Genomic DNA, 24,321 nt, shown 5'->3' with positions numbered 1-24,321 from the left:
TTCAAATATTTGAAGATAGCTGCCTTTGTCCCACTACCCTACTATATCAAAACATCTCTGATTCCTTGAATATCACTGTTGTAAGTTACTCTTTGAAGATTGCTACCATAAATCTCCCTCCAGAATCAAATTACTATCCACTTTTGGATTCAGTAATTTAGTAAGTTGCTAATCCCCTAGAGCTCCCCATAAAGATGTTAAAAATGTTTTAAAAAAGCTTTGCTGGAACCCCAGTACATACCACATCTCCCTGTCAAAGGAAGAAATAAGGTGACTCTTACATAGCTTATATTCAGGAAACACATGCAGGGCTGTAGTGATTACAAATTCCTCATCTACCAGCCCACAAATCATCCCTTTAATAATGGGTCCCATAATTTTGCCTGTTGTTATTATGAAAGAGCCAATATACACCCCAAGGTCAAGGATATAGTTAAGTATTGCCATGTTTTTTCTAGCACTAGTTGTACTAGTTGTACTGTATCACCTGCTCATCTATCGAAGGAAGCAGTGCATTTCCCAGTGAGATTTCAAACCAAACTGAGAAGGACTGACCTTATCAAATAAGTCTGCATGCACATAAAACTTCTATTTCTATCCCCTATAACTCCTGTGCTAAATGAAGCTGGTCTGATTGGAGATTTGGACAGACACATTGGGTTTTCTCTGCCAGGTAATAGTTCCTTTTTTTTCTTTTTTTAGATAATAAAGTATCAAATTTCATCTGAATCAGATCCATCTTACTCGACAAAGTATTTCATTCCCTCTCATGTCATGAATAACCACAATGTTCAAAATGTAGTTACTTGAAATCAAAGATAATGAATAAAGCAGTATATTTCTGGACTACAAGGTATAATTTCTAGACAGTGGCACATTTATTCAACTTTGTCATATTCCATACTGGCTACAATAGTGATTTGTACAGAACTGGTATCAAATAAATCTTGGAACGCTGCTAACTAATAGAAATGTTATTTTGCTTAAGTCAATAAACTGCATGGTGATTAAAACTACAACTGCCATCAAACAGAAAATTACCACAGGAGGACTCCGGGAACAGATCACACTTAGACGAGATCCTTGAGCTTCTTAAAAGGTATATCCTGAGGTCTGTGTGAAATCATATGCTTACAATCCTTCTCTAACACACAATTTAAGAGGTACAATTAAAATATACTTGAAAAAGTTAAATGTCCTTGCAAATTTAATAAACTAAAGACAAACATCAGTATCTTTTTAAAGGCCATTTTTCCTAACAAGAAAAAATAATTTTTCATTTTTTAAATAGCTTCTTGAAAGTTACTATATTATGCCTCATAGACTGACTGAAGAATGACCACCAGAAAGACAGATAGTGGCCTGCTCACTTGGCGAGTCACTGCCTTCAAAAGGACCCTGGACTGAGAGACCCAAACCACCCAGCGCTCAGCAGGCCTGCAACATGCTTCAAATCATGAACTTTTGGTCATTGTAACTATTAAATCAAAGACACTACCTGACTGTGACTATAATAAACAGCAGATGAAGACAAATATTTACAGAGTAACATCATATGATTAAAATCAATATGTGACAGATTTTAAACACTATTAAAGGCCCCGCTCCTGAAAAATAATATGGTCGATGAATTTAATCATCCCCAAGTTAGAGATATGTTAGTTGAATGAAAAATTGATAAATGTGTCTCATGAAAACATAAAAGCAATCTTTTAGGTTCCTTTTCCAATCTATTCTCTCTTAAAAAATTAAACATCAAGTTACTTTTAATCCTTGTACCTGTTTTCCTCTTTTTCATTCCCACTATTTTCTCTCTATTTCAGAGACTTGATCATTTTCTATCTGGACTTTGCTGCCACCTCTACAGTGGACACTGTTAAAAACCACTTTCCCAGAGTGGTTTTGATTCGCATTTCTTATCTAACTCCAGTAAGAGTAGCCCACATTACAAAGTCCCAAAAGTACAGATGTTGGCATGGCTGTGGAGAAAAGGGAACACTTCTGCACTGCTGGTGGGAATGCAAGCTAGTATGTTCTTTCTGGAAAGAAGTTTGGAGAACACTCAGGGATCTAAATGTAGACCTGCTGCTTGATCCTGCAATTCTTTTTCTAGGTGTATATCCAAAGGACCAAAAATCATTTGGCAATAAAGATATTTGCACCAGATTGTTCATTGCAGCTCAATTCATAATTGCCAAGTCACGGAAGAAGCCCAAGTGCCCACTGACCCATGAATGGATTAATAAATTATAGTATGTGTATACCATGGAATATTATGCAACATTAAAAAATGAAGACTTTACCTCTTATATGTTTACATGGATGGAGCTGGAAAATATTCTTCTTAGTAAAGTATCTCAGGAATGGAAAAAGAAAATATACAATGTCAGTACTACTGTGAAATCAATTTATAATCACTCACACTTGAATATGAAAAGTGAAACACAACTATAGCCTAGGATGAAGGAGGGAGGGGAGGGAGAAGGGAAAGGAGAGGGGTGGGTCAATAGAGGGAGGGTTAGTAGAGGGACCACACCTATGGAGCATATTGCAAGTACAAGATGGATCTACCAGGTGTAGAACACAAATGTCTTAATGCTGTAATTGGGTAAATGAGGTGAAGGCTATGTTGCTTAGTAGGATGTAAGCACTCCAATTTGTACAAATAATCAACACATTGAATCCCATAATGGCATAAATGTACATAATCTATGTACAGATGACTTAATAAAAAAAATAAATAAATAAAAAACACTTTTCATGGCAGGCAGAGTAGCTTTTCCCAGCAGAGCACAGATCATCTGGCATGACTCTCATGATGAAACTAAGTCAAACCCAAACAAACCAAACCAAAATAAATAAACAATAAAAATTTCCATACATGATCCCCTACCAAAATTAAGTGTGTATCTCTTAATTTGGTATTCTGGACCTCTACAATCTCATCCCAAAGTTTCTTTCCAAATTTTCCTAGATGTTTTTGTCTCCACTTAAAGTGCTTTTAGCTAATCAAGTGACCTGCTTAGTGTGCCCAGAGTGACCCCCACACATTCCCATCACGGATTTTACTTTGTATCATTCCTGCCTCTTAAAAGTACCCTTTCTAGTTTTGACTTCTCCTGTTCCTACACACCTTCAAACAGTTCAAGTGCTACTTATACCATGAATAATTCAGCATCTTGACACAGCTGTCTCTCTGTAAACCTGATTCATATCTACCATATTCAAATCTATCTTGAATTTTTTATTTGAAAGGGACTTAGTAGGCTTCTAACACTTAAGAATTGCACAATAATGCACTCATTCTACTGCACACCATTCAATACTCCTTATTCTAGCATAACTGCTGAAACATAACACTCAAGAAATTCTTAATAATTTTCCAGTTTTAGATGTTTAATTCTAAATTTTATTTATAAAGAAATAAAATTCTCTTTACCCTTGCCAGTGAGTAGTCCCACAGCAAATATTTTCTGTTATTGTATTAATTATATACATTTAAAAAAATCCTCAAAAGTCTTAATTATAATTTCCTTTTTGTGTTAAATAAAAAGATCAATTTATTCTCCAAGTGAGTATGCATTAGTTCTTCTAAACTGAGTGGGTATAATTCAATTTTTTATTGCAGGATAAAAATGGCTTCCAATTCGTCTGAAGCTATCAGGTAAGAAAATAGAAATAAATTAATTAACTAATAATTTATAGAGATGTTTTAGAACATTATGAAATTTCTGTCGTAATGTCTAAAATACATTTATTATATGCACATAAAAGTTTATTTATATGTATTATCTAAAAACTAAAAATCACAAGAATTTCTAAAGAAAATGGTGACAATGAATCATGCCGAGAGTTCCAGTAGAGTATTTGTAATCAGAATGCCATTCTTTGTGTAGAAAGTATGGAGTTCTTGGGAGTAATGAAGGAAGCCCTGTGAACCAGCAGATCTCACCAGGGGTGGCTGAGAAACTCAGGGCAGAGATGGAGAAGTGGCCAGACCCATTATCACTTATTCGAAGAGATTTTACACAGTATAAACCAATAACCAGAATAGACATAAAAGGTCACAATTCACAGTTATCGGGGTATGTCTGGACAGGTCTGCCTATCTGTAAAAAGTTACACTTCTCTATTGTATCAACATCTTCAGATCCATGAGAATCATCATAGATTGGCCATATCCCTAAATAATTCGCACCTCACAATTAGCTTACCTGTCAATTACCTGGCTATTTCAATAAAAGTCTTAGAGATATAAATACAGTATATAGTTACTTTTCAAAATATGTCTTGCCAACAGGATCTTTCTTTTTTCCAAATAAAATTTTACACAAAAATCAAATATTTAATTCAAGCAGCATCAGGGGTGATCATGGAGAAGCAGACATGGGGGATGGAGGGAACTAAGAGCCATCCTCACCCTATCCCTGCTCACCTAGCTCACCCACTACTGGGGATTCTGAAGTACCGAAGGTTCCAGAACATGCAGTATTAAAACTGATAGACCAAGTAAACAGGGAGGATCAATTTAGGTCAAGACTTCCAGATCAACCTGAATAAGAGGGAAACCCCATCTCTCCTAAAGATGATGGAAAAACCGGCCAGGCATTGTAGCAAGGGGTTGCAGTCCCAGCTACTCCGGAGGCTGAGGCAGGAGGATTGCTGGAACCCAGGAGTTTGAGCTAGCTGTAAGCTAGGCTGAGGCCACAGCACTCTATCCTGGGTAACATGGTGAGACTTTGTCTCAAAAAACAACAAAACAAAACCCATACAGAAATATGTCAAGCTATCTGATTTATGTTAGGGAGTAATCTTTGGCTTAGTAAGAATTATTTGGTGACTACATTAATTGTGTAATTAATTATATAACATTAATTGTAAATTGAAAACTTAATGAGGTCTCAGGTAAATAATCACAATACCTTAGGGATATTTCATAAGAACTTCCCTAATGACTGTACTGAATGTTAACTATTCCACGTCTCTCTCTCTTACCACTATCTTTGGCAGCTGAGTATACATTTATATAATAACATAAATTGATAAAAATTCAATGTGGCTGTTGATAAACAGAATCATTGTGCCATATGCCTAAGAAACATTCTCAGGATATAAAGATATAAATTCCATAATCATTTAATATTGATATAGGGCCAGTGGCACCTGAGCAGGGGCCATGCTGGGCTTCTGGGAGGACCTGCTGCCCTTCTGCATTGCTGCCCCCGGAGTGTCGGTGTGGTGGGACTCAGGGAGGCCAGGGATAGAGAACCAGGTGCGGGGGGGTGGGGAGAGTGCAAACGAAGCCTGGGGGTCCCTAGGAAGTGATGGGAGACGATGCCCAGTCTGCTGCTGCCAAGCCACTTTTTCTTTCCCCTTATTTGAAAGTCCAGTGGAGCCAGTGTGAAGCTGCCTTCCATGGCACACACAACGTCTGGAGCTGAGAATGACCGAGGTACAGGGTTCCCCCATTCAGGGATGAACAGGGACCCTCCATTTCTTAGGCCTGGGCAATTTCATGTAAGTTTCCTATCAATTTCATGAATAGAACATCCTGATGGCTGATCTGGCACCACATTTATCACTAATCTTTTCTGAAGCTCCCTTACATTACGATAAAGCCTTTATTTAGTCTTAAGGACAAAGATGACAGGAGAAAACAGCAGCAGTATTTTGAAAGCTGGATATCAAAGGGAAGAGTGCAAGTTCATCTTAGCTGATCTAAGAAACTGGATAGTGAGCCAAGAACGAGGAAGCTGAGAACACCCCAATTTTCACGACAAAACTCTCAAAGATGCAGGAATTTCAGACGTCACTTTCTTCTGGAGGAAAGGGTAGACATGAAATTTTGAAAAGATGATTTGTTTGAACTCCATTTAAAGAGTAGTCAGACAAACAGTTTCATCCATGTTGTCACAAATGACAGAATTTCCTTCTTTTTAAAGGCTGAATCATATTCTCTTATATGCATATACCACACTTTATTTATGAATTCATCTATTGCAACACTTGTGTTGCTTCTGTGTCTTACTTATTAAGAATAACACTACAATGAATGTGGAAATATAGATATCCCTTAGACATACCGATTTCAATGCCTTTAGATCTGTGGTCCTCAGTCCCCAGGTCAGAGACCAGTACCAGTAGGTGGCCTGTCAGGAATCAGACCACACAGCATCATCACCTGAACTCTGCCTCCTGTTCCCTTACTCCAAATTCCCCCATGGTACCATTCATGGAAAACTTGTCTCCCATGAAACCAGTCCCTAGTGCCAAAAAAGGTTGGGGACTGCTGCTTTAGATGTAATATACCCAGAAATGGGATCATTCAGTCATATGGTAATTTTATATTCAGTTTTCAAGGAACTGTCATACTGTTCTCCAAAATGGTTACACTAATTAATTTTCTCACCAGGAAGGAAAGAAAAATCCTCTATGATCTTGCTTGTGGAGTGGATTTCACAGAAACAGATAGCAGAAGGGTGATTCCCAAGACTGAGAGGGGAAGGATGAGAGAGAAAAGGGAGATGTTGGTCAGAGGGTACAATGTTTCAGTTAGCCAGGAGGGATCACGGCATAGTAGCAACAGTTAATAGTGACGGATTGTGCGTTTCAAAATTGCTAAAACAATACCTTCTCATCACCCAAATGCACTAAGTTGGTGAGGTGTTGGATACATTAATGGCTTGATTTAATCTTTCTATAATGTATACACATCCTCAAACATCGTATTGTACCCCATATATAGTTATCACTTGTCAATTAAATTAATTGATTTTTTTTTTTTAAGTAGACCACTAGCTCCTCTTTCTCACCCCAAATAGAGGTTTATTTTCAAAGGAAGGCACACGTCAAGCTTTTGGACAGACCTGGCTCACTGACATCTCTGTGCACTTGAGGAACAATGGGAAATGGGCACAGCACTATGGCTGTTAGGGTTACTGCCTTTGTAACTGTGTCCTACACCACAGCCTCCACCTAGGGACTGAAACCATGAGACTCGCACCCTTGACAAAAATCAGATTCAATTGTCTGTCCCTCCTAGAACCCTACTCCTGCCCAAACAGGATCTGCTTTGTCCCTCTGTGAGGAACTCTGATAGCTGTCCCACAAGGCTGCTGTTATCAGCCTTCTATCCGGGGCTTTGGCAGGGTTTTGGCAGGATCTATATAGGTGCTTGCACAAGGATGATTTGTCTAAGGCCTGCTGTCTATTAACCGAGAGATCAAAATATATATCAGGGAAAAGATGGGCAATACAGAGTGAAGGGCTTTAAATAGAGAAAAGAGAATATCAAAACCCCAGTGTTACATGTAGGTCCATTAAGATATAAAACATGACCCAATGGAAAAAACTGAAAAGTGGCAAGAAGAGGACGCAGACTTGAGTTCCCATTTCAGTTCTAGCCAACCATGTGATCCAGCGAAGGACCTTAACCATTTGCTTTGTGGAAGAGAGCTTGATATTCATTTTTGCCCAAAGGGTCTGAAATCGGAAAACAGAAGCGTTAGAAAAATGGATGTTGGTCGTTTGAGAATCCTGGAAGAATAAAAACATAATAATAATCAAGAATAAACGTAAGGAAAGGATATGGGTTCACAGGTTTTATAAATGGTGGAAAAATAATCTAGTAGATGAGGAAAAGAGGCAAACAGGAAAGATAAGAGGCACGAAATTAGGCCAGTGGTGAACAAAGAAGCAATTTATCTGTCATAAGATAAAGTTCAGAGAATCCTTGTATTTGTAAGCGTCTCAGGGATGCAGAGCAAAATACCTTTCCCAAAGGATTTGCATGTCTATGTTGCAGGGATAAAAAGTGTGAAATGAGTCACCAGAACACAGGCCACTGAACTGATTCCTCCTAACACCCGAGTGTGCAGACCGAATAATAATCTTCTCTTATTTTTTTCTTGAGGTGAAATTCACATGGCCGGCTAAGGCTGTCATCTTTAATCTCTTTAGGGGGACAAAAAGGAAGGACATATTGACCTTTAAAGGTCTCCACCGGTAATGGCAAGGAGTGGGGGAGGATAATTGAGAGGATGAAAAATCAAAAAATAGTAAGTAACACTGTGAAAATAGGATTCAGAACACAGGAAGAGGAAACTTCTGACACCTGTCTCTGAATGAAATGATATGCATTGAGTTGGGTGATTCCCAAGGCCGGCCTAGTCCAAGGCTTGTGCAGGACCAGAGGTGGAGAATGCCTTAGAAAATGTGCAGAAATACAGCTTCCCAGGCTCTGTCCCTCAAGAGTCTGTTGTTTTAGGACTGAGGAAGGACCCTGGAAGATCTGTTTTTTGAAATCTCCTTATGTGATCCTGACACACAGATTGAAAAATTTCTAGATCAGTCAGGCAAAACGTTGCTTCCTCTTGGCAACTGTGGCCCAGAATGGTCACCAAAAGAGCCCAGAACAAAATTCAAGGTGCAGACTGGCAAAGGCACAGCCCTGGGTTGATGCTATAAATCTCTCAGTGGCTTCCAAACTGGCAAAGTTAGTAGCAACTGAAGTCAGCAATTAAGCTGTTAAGAAAGAAGATTTTTCAACAATCTGTGAGACTGGATATTTTAGTTCTGGCACTTGACAGCACAGGCCTTCTAAGGATGATAAATTGTCTTTTTATAAGTATGGGAGTAGATGTGTAGGAAGAGGTGTGTTTGAGGGCTGTGAGGGTGAAAGTTAGAAGTTTTGAAAAAAAACAGCTCCCCTTCAATTAGTATCCCACAAGGCTGGTTAGGATTAACTCGTCTAACTATTTCAAAGAAGAGATTAGCCATTCAGCTTCAGCAGCCACCCCACCCCCAACATGGTGACTGTCCAGGCTGAGCAGTACGCAGCTGGGAGTTATTTCACTTGATGGTTTCTTATAAAAGTGTTTAACCCCACTCAAACATAAAAGAAAACCCATTTTAAACCCACGCTCTATTATAATAAATCAACTCACTCTTGATTTGATCCTCTGACTTCCTGCATCAGGTGTTCCCTAACTTGTCTGCTCATAAGAATCATCTGGGTGCTGGCTAAGCTTACAGATCAAAAACCCCTTCTGCAGGGGACCATGATTTGTCCCTGGGCTAGGACTCTGGGGACAGAGCACTTAATTTTTAAAAGCCTAATCCTGTGAGCCTTCTGTTGATGTATCTCTTTAGATATACATATCCATATTCTTTTGTCTTTTAGAAAGTAATAAGTTGAGTCATTTCTGAAGCTCCCAGCCCAGCCTGCAGAATGCGCAGGAGCTAAAACGATGCAGTTCCTCCCAACCCCTCAGACACCCCCTTAAGAACTTGTCTCCAAACAGGTCACTCAGCAGCAGCAAAAATAAAAGTGAGCTGCTTGGAGGAACTCTGTGAACTGAAAAGCAAGCAAGTGACACGTTTTGTATCATTTTTATCTCTACTGATATTTACTGGGATCAGTTCAGGCCTTTCTAGAAAGAATTCATAAGGGCCTTTGCTTGGGTCTTAAATGAAGGTGTAACCATAGAGAAAAGTCTGGGCACTGCCAAGTGAGGTCTGAGGAAGCCAAGCATACTTGACCTTGCTAATTCACTTACTGTTTTATCAGGCAGTAGGCAGAAGGCAAAAGAGAAATCAGTTTGTTCCAAGACATGGAACTCAATGGACTTAAATCATATGGGTTCTGTTTCTTCTTATTATTATTTTATTATTATTATTGAGTTTATTTACAGCCTCTGACGTGCCAGACTACATATGCTAGATACTGGGAAGTGTGAACAAGACAATGTCCCTTGTTATGGGAGGTAAATTCCAGTAAATGTACAGATAATAACAATACAAAGAGATGATATCAGTTTTGAGTGTGGCAGGTGCTACAGCAGAATTAAATACACGGATGTAGTAAAAACCAACAGATTTGAGCTGAAACTTGAGGAAGAAGGAGCCATCCATGCTAAGTTTGAGGGAGACAGAGCCTTCCAACCAGGGAGAAGATACGAACAAAGTCATAGAAGCCGCAAAGAGCCTGGCATCTGTGAGACAGGAGAAACGTCACCGCCAGTGAAATACTCGGTTCTTAAAGTATAATAAGTTTCTAACTGAATTCAGAGAAATATTTCTGAGTGCTCAAAGCAGCATCAGTCTCAAGCAAGGGAGTTTATCTTTGGAACAGCCCATATGGGAACAAGAAAGAAATCTTGAGTTCTGATCTTCCCACATACTTTATAAATTAAAAAAAAAGTTTGTCCAGGTTCATCAGTTTTAATGGAGGAAAGGAGGTAGCTGCTGCTTCTGACAATTCTGTGAATTCTGGTTATTGCCATACCAGGAAGCCTCTTCCAAGATCAGTTGAAAGCTGGTGCCATCCAGGCTGTCTTACCCAGGACAGTCACACCTGACTTGGCAGCCAACCATGTCAACAATCCCTGCCCCACGGCTAGGTCAAGGTAGCCCTTTACGCTGTCATCACATTTCCTGTTCTCCCCCATCACAATGATTGACCTTATGTGGTCCAGAGCCAACTTTCAAGGACTCAGTGAAGGGTCTGCTCCACAGGAGAGAAACTAGCTAGAATTCTAAGGACAGAACTTAATTTTACTATAGAAGCAAATTTGTATTTCCATCTTCTGTTTCATTTGATAGTATTTTTTTTTTTATTCTATCACCAAGAAGAGTTCATTCTAGAAGTCTGCTATGGCAAAGCAATGCTATTCGACAAAGGGGCTGCTAAGAGATTACCAGATCCTGCTTGAGGTTTAAAATCTGCATTGCTCTAAATGGCAAAGGCTGGACACACTTAATTACCACGTTTTCTTCGTCCCCATTAGCCCAGGCCCGTGGCAGCCAAGAACCTCCTGACCTGGCCCTTCCCTTCGGGAAGCCCCAAATTCCCTAGACACTGCAACACCCAGCCTACGCTTTGAGTCTGTCCAGTCTGTTCTGACAGTCTCCTTGCTCCCTTATCAAACCTCCAGTACTCTCTTCAATTTCTTTAAAACATTTTATAATCTGTGTCTAATAATTGCAAACCTACAACTCTTATAGGTCTATGCTAGGTTTGGTCAACTTTCATTCATGGTGGCTTGTTTGAGTTTGCTTTTAATGATTCTGAAATGTCAAATTATGTTCCTTGTAATATCATCTTTGGAAATTCTTTGAGGCCCGAGTGTAAAGTATGTTCCCCTGAAGAACATTGGTATTTCCTTTTACCAGGCCTGGCAACCCACCACTGAGAATGTCTTTACATGAATTTCTGGGTAAACTAAAGTCATGCTAGAATATAGATTCTGGCCCTGATACTGAGTGACTGTGGGATTGTGGTCAAACATTCTTGGCGGAGGAGGTGTTCCTTTTTCCCTGCTCTTTAAAGACTAAGACAGCACACATTCACATTTGTACTCTGTGTAAGGAAGTTTCATTTTCTTAGATCATACCCTAATGGGGCCACCATCTGGGAATCCAGGCTTTATACTAAGGTCCCTAATCTTACTAGACATCCAGCTGAGTCATCAGGCTTTGTATCCTGTTCTTTGTGCATATGCCCTATTTAAAACCCAAGTCTTGGCCATGAGAAATCTGTGGGCCCATTTTTAGCTACTCTCTTATCATTTCTTTTATCTTTGCAATTCCTGTGAGTTCAGGCCTGTGAGTTCATCCATGCATTCAAAAAAATTCTAAGAATTTCACCAAGCACACAGTTGGTGGACAGAAAAAAGAGAGGGAGGGACGAGGAGAGGATGTTGGTAGGAGGTATGAACAGAAGGGCAGAGAAATACTGATTGCTCGGTGCTGTTTTTCTGTTGAAGAGGATGAATTGTGCAGGCCTGGAGTTGTGGTGACCTTCAGTGCTCAGCCTGTTTTAATTATAGAAGTAACACTGGGAGCCTCACTTTGATGACAAGGCTGTTTCCCCAAAATCTTCCCGTACAAGAGATTGCTGGCCAGCTGATGGGCAAAGACCTCACCTTGGCCTGTCAGCGAGATCCTTGCACCATGTGGGTGCTGCAGGGTCTTTGTTACCTCAGCAGATCCCAGTGAGAGGGGCCGACAGAACAGACCAGACTCTGTGCAGACACGTCCAGGGAAGCTTGTCTTTCCTTTATCTTTCTATCCTCTTTAACTCCACAGTGACCTCAGAGACCTTTACAGCACAGGGTTTGTATTTGTATTTGAGGTTCATAAAAAGGAATGGGGAATAGGAGCACTGGCAGGGAGCCCCCTAAACACCATCTTGGCATGTGATTTGCAGGAACCTCCCCCCCAAATGGACTGTTATTGACATTTCACAGCTGAGAAAGTTGAGGCTGGGAGAGTCTATTTTGCCTAAGTCACATGACTTAACAAATGACAAAACTGGGATTTGAACCAAGATTCAAATGCAGACAAAGCACAGGCTTACGCCTGCTGCCAAACTATCCACTGAGGAGAATTTGGGGGTGGGGGTCACAAAAGAAAGGCCCTTTTCCTTACCATGGAAAAGAAAAGGGAGTGAGAGTTGATGCACTACAGAGGAACCAAATGTAGGGAGGCCTAACTTCCAAGAGTAAGACATTTGTAAGTTATATGTCACAAGGTGATACCAAATTTACATGGCACACCACGCTTTTCACAGGACCTAAGTCTCCTACTTGGATAACTGCCCTATACACTGGGTCCTTTCAGACTCAAGCAGGCCTTCCTCTGGGCCTGGATGCTCCCTTCACCTGTGCTCCATGGCTGTGATGGCTGCTGTGCCCAGATCACTCCAATTCCAGGTCTCTTTGTACCTGATATTTGTACAGGGCCCTCTCACACTTGCCCTGTGGGACTCCTGAACCTGATACAATGTCTTTCACACTCACACCCTCATTATTGTCTCCAGAGAAGATGTCCTGGCAGCATGACTGGACATTCCCCTGCCACCTGTGTCTGAGTCAGTGCCACCCTCTGTGTTCCACCCTCCCCAACATCCCTTGGCTTTCGAAGATCCTATTACAGAGCAAACACAGTGGAGCACCATTAGCAGAGAAATATGATAATAATAACAGTATAAGAAGAAGGAAAGTAAGAAAAAATTGAAAAGATTGGGCCACCCTGTACAAATTCCAGGGTACCTCTGGGAGTTCTAGTGAAATCGACCTGGAAATGCAAATGTGATTGAAAATGCCACGAGGCAAGGACAGAAGCCTAAAGCACTTTCCAAAAGACTTCCACACTAACTATGCATCTTTCTTTGAAGAGTAGATTCAAAGGACAATTTCGTACCTCAAAGAAAAAGTTGATAACCTAATCATACTCTTTCAATGTCTGAGTAAGAAACATCAACTACAAACACATTTTAAAACTGTCTCTTTATGGAAGCACAAGTTTTACATGGGAGGAATAATTGTGCAGATCAACTTGAAGTTCAAAATTAACAGAGAAGGGGGCACTGGATATATTTTCAGGCAGAAGACAGAAAAGAAGAGAAGATACAAATAAAGAAAAGACAAGGAAATCTTCCCTTCACAAGCACTAAATTTGGGGTATTGGGAATCTTTCCCTTAAATGAAGCCACTGATCTCATTAAGGCAACTGTTAATTTCCCATTAGAGTGGAGGGCCATTATGGAGAGCTATGGGCAACTAGGTCACAGATGGCCCACAAACATTTTTAAACATTACTTTCTATTCTGTTTTAAGCCGAACCTTTTAATAGAGGAAGTTATAATTAGTCGAGCTGACTTTTGTGAATTTCACCACCTCATGCATATATAATAATGAGAAAGACAGAAAAGACAAGGCCTAGATAATACTGGAGATAAGTTTTATGTTAAATCAACAAAACCTTATTCTTAAGGAATAACAATTAGTCATCCCCGCCTTCCTATCTGGGAGAAACGTGGCAGGATAATAATTCCTGTAATAAGTTATCTTTCTCGTGACACTCCCTTCAGAAACTTTCAATCCCTCTCTGGAAATCTAGGTTCAGGCCCAATGCTAAACTTTCCCACTGAGTTGTTCTGCGTCTCCCTGAGTAGGACTGCATATGGCCAACTTAGAGAATTTTCATAAACGAAAACCAATCTGTGTCCTCCCTCTTTTCTCATTCTGTTCCTCAGTCATGCTTCCGGTCTAAATCAGAACTCTCTACTTACACTGCCAGCACAAAAATCTTCCCTACTTATCTTTTGCAAAACTTTTCTCCAAAAATATACTCAAAATGAATTGCTTCTAAATGAATTATTACGTATTAATACAATAAAATGCTATGCAGCCGGGAAACATAACGTTAGATATTGTTTATTGATAAGGTAACATATTCACAACATATTGAGTAAAACAACTAGGTTACAAAAACCTATTTACAAGAGGAGACCATTTTTTCAAAAAGTCAGGGTATAACATATGTGCATATATAAATAGACCACTCTTTTATGTTCGAAATGATTGCGAAGACATACACCAAGTTATCACCAATGATTATCTTTAGGGAATGAGGGTAGGAATGAGCTTTACATTCTACTTCCTCCGATTTTTAGCCTTTACAATGAACATACATTTCTTTTACATGATATAAAACAAAACACAATATAAAAGCCACTATTTTCAGAGACCCGGTGGCCCTAGGTGGCCATCACTTCATGTATTACTCATATACCCTTGTGGAATGGTATGCTGGAGCCTTACTGTGATATAGGCTCCAGAACTAAGCTAGAAATAATCTTTTAAAGATTATTTCCTATTATTTACACTCTATTTCTGTCCTTAAGCCCTGAGAGGCAGGCTCCTTCAGGAACATCCTTATGTTAAATACTGCTCTATAACAAAAGGCTGTGACAGTAACATTTGAGGCACTTATGTGTATGTGTTCCCAAATCAGTGTGTCTTCATGTGCTTTTAACACCTGCCTACCATTGAAAGCTTATACGTTGTTAACCTCAGAGATCCACTTAGAGGCTGTAAGTTGGGCCCAAATACATATACATGTAATTATTTGAAAAAATACAGTTAAAAAATAACACACCACATTTTAACATACAGACCTGCAAGTTATTACTTTTTGCCACCAGGATCTTTGCCATCCTCGAGCAAACATTTACAGTTTAATTTTATGATTATTTAAGAAAACTATAGTTCTGCATTAGTCCTTAAAATATTTAGAGCTACACAGTCTATGCATATGAAATGAACCAGTTTTTAGCAGCACGGCAAGGTCCAGGCACTTTTGTTTCATTGCATATTCTCTTTAAGGCCTCGCAGTGAATTGTGCTCAAAAAGTAACAGTTTCATGAATCTCCTTATTGTTCTGTATTTACCAGTTTAGTATCGAGAACAAATATTAATTTTACTCCTTATAGCTCTGCATTACAGTTTAACACTTAGGATAAGTATTATATCTTTATTGTTTTATAAGAATGTGACCCACACTTGGATTTTTTTGGTGATACCATTTTGATATAAAATTGTTCTTTAACTCCCCTTTCAAACACAATCTGTTTAGCAGAGTACCCAGGCATTGCCAAGTAAGCTACTTACAAATCGTTAACAACATCTGAATAAATCAGAATTTTCCGTGCAACCCAAACCTATTTGTTATTAGCTGCAGCTGATACGCCCAGGACTGCCATTTCATATGTCAGTGTCTATTTTGCGTTAATGAGCAAGCACAGTCTTCTCACCAGTCACTTCACAGCAAATTTTGTTTAAAACATAGTCAAAACATGGACACTTTACTCCACTTCTCCTATCCCCTGGTCCAAGAGACCACCCTCTCAGTAATTATCCTTGGGCCCAGAGCCTCCTCTCCTGTCTTCCTGCTTTCATCTTTTTTTTTTTTTTTTTTGAGACAGAGCCTCAAGCTGTCCCCCTGGGTAGAGTGCTGTGGCATCACAGCTCACAGCAACCTCCAACTCCTGGGCTCAAGCGAGTCTCCTGCCTCCGCCTCCCAAGTAGCTGGGACCACAGGCACCCGCCACAATGTCTGGCTATGTTTTGGTTGCAGCCATCATTGTTGCTTGGCAGGCCGGGGCTGGATTCCAACCCGCCACCTTAGGTCTATGTGGCTGGCGCCTTAGCTACTTGAGCTACAGGCGCTGAGCCTCATCATTTTTTTTTTTTTTTTAGCCTGTTTTCAATACCTAAATCCTGGCATTTTCTGCCCAGTACTATCTGGTAGCCTCCCATTCCATTAGAATGAAAGTCAGAGTCGTATAATGGTACACAAGGCACTGGATAGACCCCTTGTCCCCCTGCCCAGCTACTCACTCCAACAGCTACTCTGGCTCCCAGTGGCTCCTCAGACGCAGCAGGCACCTGCTCACAGCAAGGCTTGTGATCTTGCTAGTCTTTTAACTCCCAAGGTTCTCTGCTCCCTTGTCTCATCTCAAAAAAGGCCTTTGATTAAAAATCAACTGAACACACGTTTCCCAGGTCATCCTTAATTACTGCGGCATCCCATGTTCCCTACCTCTCAGGTTTTACATGGATAGTTCCTCTTTGATCACCACCTGAAATAACTCTTGCTCAAATCGCTTATGTCTTCATTGTCTACCCTTTATCTTTAGAATATAAGCTCCATGAGACCAGAGAATTACATCTGTTTTGTTCATTTCTGTGTCCCCAGAAGCCTTGACCAATTTGGAACAAAGCAGCCAGGCAGACAATACACATTTGTTAAATGGAAAAAAAAAATTCTAAATTTGACTCCATCACAATGTTCTTACAATAAAAAACTATACTTAGGGTCATTTTTAAGATTTTTCTTTTAATAGAAAAAAGAGTTTTACTGCCACAAAAAAGGCTGTATAAAATTGTAAGTTGCAGAGGGAAGTTTATAAATGAAAGCTATTTATAGTACTCAGCATAACACGCCAACAACTGCACCGCTGGCACTGATCCAAATTAACATTTCTACGCCGCACGTCCTTTGAGTAAGAGTCTCTGGCTACCCATTAGTTTCCACATATGTATAATAATGATAATCTATTTAAAGGGAGATTATTTTTAAGAATCTTTTCCTTTGGGTTTTATCTTAAACTGGATAAAGCAACTTAAGGCCAGCCAAGGCTTTTATAAAAGAATCCCAACAATCTTTCCTACCACTGGCATGCTCTGCAATCATGATTTTCACCACACACATCTGTTCCCTCTGTTCCCTCAGCCCTTTTTCTCACACCAGTTTTTTTCTCACACACACACAACCTGAGCTCAGTGTAACCCATGTGGCTAAACACAGCCCAGGCCCCATGATGTCTGCCGTCTCCTAAGCATTTAGTACAAGAGGAAGCTTCTCCCCACAACCTCCATCTCCCTCCTTTCCATATCACTTGGCATGGATGGATAGTAGAACCTCCATGGCTGACCACCTCCATACATCAGCCACCTCCTAAAATTGACCTAAATTTCAAAGAGTGAACATGCACCAAATGTACGTATCAGTTCAGTAGCCCTCGTTCCTTATGTTGACAAGTTTGTTATAGTTCCTTGGGTGGTCAATATCCAGAGGTTCTACTGTACACAACATTGGCTACCAGTGAGCATTAAAAATTGAATGTTCATGAGAATTTGGGGATTTAGAAATATCAGTTATGCCAATAGTTAAGTCTATTCTTTTCAGTTTAATGATTTCTTTATCCTAATGGTATTGCCTAGCACATTAAGATGAAAACCTGCAAGGTGATAATTTGATAACACCTTTATTCCCAGAGCTGAAAACTTTTTTTAAAAAAGTATCTTATTAAAAACTCAGGAATGACTAATTAATTTACTGGTTGCTGTTACCTATGATGTCACTCTCTGTTAAGGCATAAATGTGTGCTTTCTGTTAATATTAATATATGCTATATAAAATAAATATAAATTGATTTTGTGGCAGTAGAAATGAGTACACCAGAAGCTGATCTTGGAGATAGTCGACCTGTATCCAATTCTACACTGAAATCATTACAGAATGTGAAGTTCAAAATCTTACACAGTTTATATAAAAATCAAAAGGGAGGTGTTTTATATCAGGCTTTGATCCTGATGGTTCAATGAGAAAAGCATTTGTGCACATTGAAATTTAAGCACTCTACCCATACATGTATTATCTGGAACTATGTCAAAATAGAATCTGAGATTTCAATAAAAGTACAAAACATTTCTGCATCGCAAGGCTGTGAACAGAAAAACAAGTGCCTAGAGTCAATAAAATATGAAAATCTATCAGCTCTGCTGATCTATAAGAGTTTACACTGAAAGAAAAAAAACTTCTACTTGGCAGGATTTTAAACCTCAAACTCAAAATTGCATGTCACATCTCTACTGAGCCTCTTTAATCACATTCTCAGTGATTTCTATTCACAGGAACTTTTTTTTGTTTTTGGTCTGATTTATTTATTTTGAGATCTTAACCAGCACTGCTATCTCTGTACTTTCTACTTCCTGGCTAATAATTATTTCTTGACAGAAGTACCAGCATGCCCTAGTGTAAAACCAAATTCCACATACAAGTCATCAGCCCACCGCTATTTTGTTAGAAACTACAAATAAACAGAACCCCAGGTTTTATAAGCATTCTTTTTTGGACAAATCTGCTATTCAGAAGATTCACTAAGGTGGGAGACCCTTGTGATCAACTTTTCTAGCTGTACCCTACACAACACCCACAGACCAAAATCACAGAAAACGTTAGCCTTCTAGGATCCCACAGAGAAGTCCTCACAAGGTTGGTGCATCCACACTTTGATTCTTTCTGTGCTGAAAATGGGGAAGTCTTCTGAAATTAAAGAATCTGAAGGTTCATGGAAAGGAAACAGATTTTGTTTTTTAGTTTGTACAGTATTCTCATCAAACATCCTTTTGCTTTCAAGATGAAGTGCTCTGCAGGGGGGGAGGAGCAACCCTGTCTCTGACACCACTGGCTCCTTGCTTGTGTGTCTGTTAGCCTCACAGCCTCATTATAAAGAGTAGCAAGACCCCGGCAGGAGGGGCGTGGGCTGACTGCTTTGTCTCAGGGTTGTCTCAGAGGCGTCTAACCATACCCAGCTCAGATTTCAAAAGCTGTGAGCTGATTTTCAGTGTCCCTTTACCCACCTGACCCCTACACAGAGCATTCCTTCAGAACATAATGCCAAGGCCTCATTTTATCTACACCTTTTTTTCTTCTCCCAATTTGTGCTGAATTCTCTCAAAGCCAAAAGTCCAGGTGGGAAAGCCCAGATCATTCACTGTTGCAAGTGCTGGGCAAACACCTCAGCTGAATGAAGGGAGCAAATCAATGCCATAATGTAATGCCTTTCACAGCAAAGGGTATGTGTTTCATCCCACCTCTTTGCAGTTTATGGTATACAAAAACTGTCACATTTTATAACTCTAGGAGAGGATGGCTATGACCTGTCAAAATACAACTGGATACGTAGCTTATGTGAAAACCTGAAGACTCTTTTAAAAAACAACTCCCAATTGCACAACCAATCAAGAAAGCTCCAATTTTACTGCTCTGCAGTTAGAACTTTCCACCTTCACCAGCTCTGTGTAAACATTTTAAGATCTATTATACTTATTAATGCCACTTAGGGCTGAGGATTAGCACCTGCGGCTCTGCCTCACCTTGAAAGTGCTCTTTGTAAGAGGACTTAGTACATCCTGCAGGGTTTCCATCAATCATTTGCCTTTACAAGGGAAATCTTGACTCACAATTCACAGTCACTAAAATGACCAAGAAGAAATCATTCAAGTGAAACGTGAAAGAACTACTCTCCATCACATATTCCATTCTACTCTAAGTGTGCAGACACACAGACAACGCGCACGTTCTGAAACAGGAGGACGCACGTGCTCCCAGAGTGGTTCTTCGGCGTCACCTGACTCTGTTTGGGGAACACCTGTCTGTCCTTTCCTGCTATCCATGCTTTCCTAGTCCGTAAGATCGCAGAACTGATCCACCGAGACACAAGAACGGAGAGCCCAAGACTTACGTTATTCATGTACTCGCTGAGCAGGTCCTGCAGCGCCTGCCGCACGGCGTTGCACTCGGCCACGATCCTCTCGCGCCGGTCGTCCCGCGTGCAGGAGGAGTCGGCCATGAGCGCCGCGCCGCTGATGATGCTCTCCAGCCGCTCCTCCAGGGACGGCCGGAACCGGGCCTCGCTGAACGTCATGGGGTCCAGGATGATCTTGTTCTGGAAGTATCACGGAAAAAAAAAAAAATGAGCACAGAAGAGATGACCGCCTTTGCACCCTGTTTCCTAAAGCAGAAACATCGGAAGCCAGGAAAAGAGGCCCTTTGAACGGGAAACTGCTGACACAAATTTTCAAGTGGCCTGGACAAAGTGGTAACTTTTGGTGAGATATTTTGTCCTGGGTGTAACCTTCAGGTTGAAAACAGCACGTCTTGTTTGAAGGCTATGTTCTTGGAGCTATCTCCTCTGAAGAGTGTTTAAATGACATTGTGGCACTGGCTTGCGATTTTTTTTAAATACGAGGGCTTCAAGCAAAGTACATTTCAGTGTAGAATGGTGGGGAATTATGTGAAAAAGATGGAGCTTAAACATTGTATGCAGTCAACAACCTAAGCATGCTTTAGCTGTGACTTGTACATACGTTACTGTTCCATGACACAATCACTTTTGAAACTTGGGCACAGAACATCCAACAGAAATCTTTAATACAGGTTAATTCCCCACTAGGAATTATTATCTTTCATGCAAAAACTAGTGTTCTGGAAAAAGGTTCATAATGTGTGTGAGAGATTTGTCACAATTAACTGACAAAGTCCTGGCAGATGTATTGACATGTTCTGAAGGATCCCAGCTAGGGAACAAAAAATTAGATGCTTTCTAACAGGAAGGCGTCACGGAGAACATACACTAACTTTGGCCCCAATGATGCCTGAGGAGTCTGGGAATGCCATAGGCAGAGATGTCCAGAGGCAGAAGGAAATATACACCCAGGATTCAAGAGCCATGCCAGCCTTTATAGGGATCTAGGAATTGTAAGGGACGTTTGGATACAAAGTAGTGGAGGACATGCCAGTAAAATCAATAAAGCAAGAAGAGCGGACCAGCGAAGACCTGGGTAATGCCAATTTCTAAGGGTATGCAGAGGAGTGAGAATCGAAATTGGAAGGGTAGTCAGAAATACAGCAGCAGAACCTGGAGAACTCTCAGCAAGCCAGAAGAGTGGAGGGGCTGATGAATTGTGGGATAATTAAGTGTGTGAAGCACAGAGGCAAAGTTGGCATTTCCCCAAAATGGTTTTCTTTGGGAAAAGTCATTTCTGCCCTAGGCAAAGATCATTTCACAATGTTTATCAAAGTAGAGTGACCTGCTGCAGGAAATGGTGTGCTCATCCTCACTGGAGGTGTATACTTAGACGTCCTATCACCAGACTGTCCACGATGGGTCAATGCTCTTCCAATCTTAGATTACTGTGGCTGCAATTGCTATCCCCTTACTATTTTCTTTGATGTTAATCATTACTTAAATATTCAGCAGCTTAAAAAATAATGAAGAAAATACAACTTGCCATGTGTACAAATACAATGACAAAAGCAAACAAAAATAGATAGTGATACTATTGCCAGCCTACCACCTGCTGAGGACCTACTACATGCCTACCATGGTGCTTAATGCTAAAACGAGGTTGGGGAGAGGAACATAAAAAACACTTCTATGTTTTTTATTTTAATGTAGTATTAAATATCTGCTTACTATTATAAATAAGTCCAACTGTGTGCTCTGGGAAAGTTTATTTTAGCCCTCAAAAGCATGCTAGGGTATTTGCTAAAGGTTGCACTCAGAGGATCTGGGCTGAGATTCTCAGATACTTGTTAAAATGCAAATCTCCACACCAGGGAAATAGATCCTTTGAGCACAAGGAGGTTGAGTCTCAAGGAAATGAGTGTAGGCAGGTTACAACTAAAACCAAATATGTATAGATTAGGCACAGACTGTGGGTAAAGTCTACTGGAATTTCACATGTTTTAGAAAATCACTAACTTATCAAAACTCCCTCTTGCATTTAGAAGGCAGATGAATGAGGTCTTGCAAACAGGAGACAGATATCTGGGCCAGGCTTTGGAATAATAACCACGTTTACATTCACAGACTCTTCTGTAAAGGAGATGAAAAGGGATATTTACTGAAACAAAAATGCACTTCTTGGCATTGGTATTGGGCACAACTGTCCAGTGTAAAAAAAAAAAAAAATCATGTGTTGGCTCAGTACAGTGGATGGCTCTTCAGGATTCATCATTACAGAATTATCATTTCTAAGAGTCCTAGAGGAGAGCAGAGGTGAGCACAGGTCTTCCTGCTATTTGTGCCAGTGCTGTGTCTGCACTGTCTCTTCCTGGAGAGATCCGTCTGAATTTTTTTTTCTTTCTTTCCATGTCCTGCTTTTCTGTTGATAACATTTATGATATATAATGTTCATAAATATACACTACGATTATGCATTTTTACTATGTAACATGCATCAGCAACTCATATTCTAAATAAAGAAATGACTTGTCAAAATATGATGACCATCTTCCTTATAAAGATTATTGTCAAAGACTTTTAGAGGAAATCATATTAATATAAAACATAATGAGAATTATTTACTCTGTTCTAAGATTCTAGGAGACTCTTTAGAATCATATATTGGCTCCAAGATAAATTTTTATTGTATTTTGGAATGAGAAATATAAAGAAGTGTCCGTTTTACAGAAAAATACCAAGGTAAATGTGAACCTTCAGTAAGAGCAGCAGAGAGGAGAATGCGCTACCATCATTAAAACACCATTTCTTAAATTATTTTCTAGAGAACACGGACTCTAAAGATACAGTGTTTTGATGAAAAAATAAGGTTCCATAGTCAAATTTTGGGGGGAAAGAAGAATACTGCATGTCTTAGAGCAAATTATCATATGGAATGCTTTGAGAAATTCTGCATTAAAGGTGCCAGTTCCCTGTAGCATTTTCCAAACCTATTTGAGCACGAAAGTGCCCTTTTAAAATGCATGCATTATCTATGAGAACCCAAGAAACACACTTTGGGAAATGTGTCAAAAGAGACTTTGGAGTGTCAGCCAACTGAGCTCCCCGCCTGCCATGGCCGGGAGTTGTCATCAAAGTAAAAGCATGAAACATTAAGCCTGACAAACTCTGCATAAAAGTTACACTATCCATCACATCTCTAATGGAATTGTTCATTATTTATAGATCATGGGGGGAAAGCTTTTGAAAAAAATCTCCCTGGAAAAGAAACAATAAATTTACAATATTCCAATCCCTATCTGTGGTGCAGATGGGGAAGACTGCAATGATGGATGTGAAATCTGAGCAGGGAGAAGCCACTCGGGGGAGAGAAAAGAGGTAAAGGGAAAGCCCAGTGCACAGGGGCCTGCAGGTGTCTGTGTGCATGGAATGTGTACGCGTGTGTGTGTGTGAAGGAGTAAGTACAGGTTGTGTGTGTGCATGTACATGTGGGTATGAGAGGCATATGGGTTATGTGTGTGTGTATGAACCTATGAGTCTATGAATGGGGGGTTTACAGGTGTATATGAGGGTGTGTGTGCACATATGTTCACATGTTTATGGAAGATGGTATGAGTTGTTCGCGCACACGTGTGTGTGTCTGTGATTTCAGAGAACTTGCCACATCTACAACTGCGTTTAGAAAATGAGAATGAGGCAAAAACCGAACTAAATGAAGTCAGAGTCACAAGAGCTAGAGGAAACGGCTCTCTCTACAGTTTCAAAAAGTAAGAAAAACAAACTTCCCGAGCTGAATCTTGAGCAAGAAAGCAAGAAATACACAGAGAATTTGAAAGTCCAGTGGAGTGAAGAAGGAGTGTTTGCTGCTACATTATTCTGGGAGTGATTAAAAACACACACACACTCTGAGGCCAGTTCTCTTCCCTAACTCATTTCAGGAACATTTCAGATCAGCAAACGGCAGCTGAGCGCCAGGCTCTTAGTGGTCTCATTTCTCAGCACTGCCTCTGCCTGCCCCCGCTTCTCGGCGCCACTGCCCTCTGCTGGCGGGAAGGGGCAGGTTGTCATCATCCAGATTTAAATTTCACTCCCTGGTCACTGAGGGAATATTTCCCTGGAGCAACACGCCAGTGCGGAACAGTCAAACAGCCAACACTTTCTGTATCTCCCTGTAGGACCAAAGTACACTCCTGTGAGAGGATATTATGCTGTTTCCAACTGTACTAACTTTCTTTAGTCTACTGAGATTTTACATTTTAAAATCTGTCTTTTTTTTGCATTCTTAATGCCCGTTTAATCTTTTTATCCTTTTGATCTTTTAGTTCCATCTTACGCTATCCCTTTAGTTCATTTTAAAATTGTGGACCTGCATTTCTTATTTTATCCTTAAAAAGTAGCTTGCTTTAATTTCTTTTTTATCTCATATCCTTGGCTTGCATATT

At 40.1% G+C, this 24,321-nt stretch overlaps 1 protein-coding gene across 6 annotated transcripts in view; it reads right to left on the bottom strand.

Moving 5' to 3' along the window:
- Positions 1-24,321, bottom strand: part of CTNNA2 (catenin alpha 2) — a 1,095,877-nt gene that overhangs the window by 699,446 nt on the left and 372,110 nt on the right. For all 6 annotated transcript variants that reach the window (XM_012812356.1, XM_003801234.2, XM_003801236.2 and 3 more), the window contains one exon: positions 19,877-20,080. In XM_012812356.1, coding sequence (XP_012667810.1) covers positions 19,877-20,080 — 204 coding nt within the window. The remainder of the gene's footprint in view (positions 1-19,876; positions 20,081-24,321) is intronic.

The sequence above is a fragment of the Otolemur garnettii genome, unplaced genomic scaffold (genome assembly GCF_000181295.1).
Source record: "Otolemur garnettii isolate 467f Iridium unplaced genomic scaffold, OtoGar3 scaffold00203, whole genome shotgun sequence".
NCBI lineage: Eukaryota > Metazoa > Chordata > Mammalia > Primates > Galagidae > Otolemur > Otolemur garnettii.
Note: the sequence above shows the minus strand (reverse complement) of the source record. Positions and strands in the feature narration are given on the sequence as shown.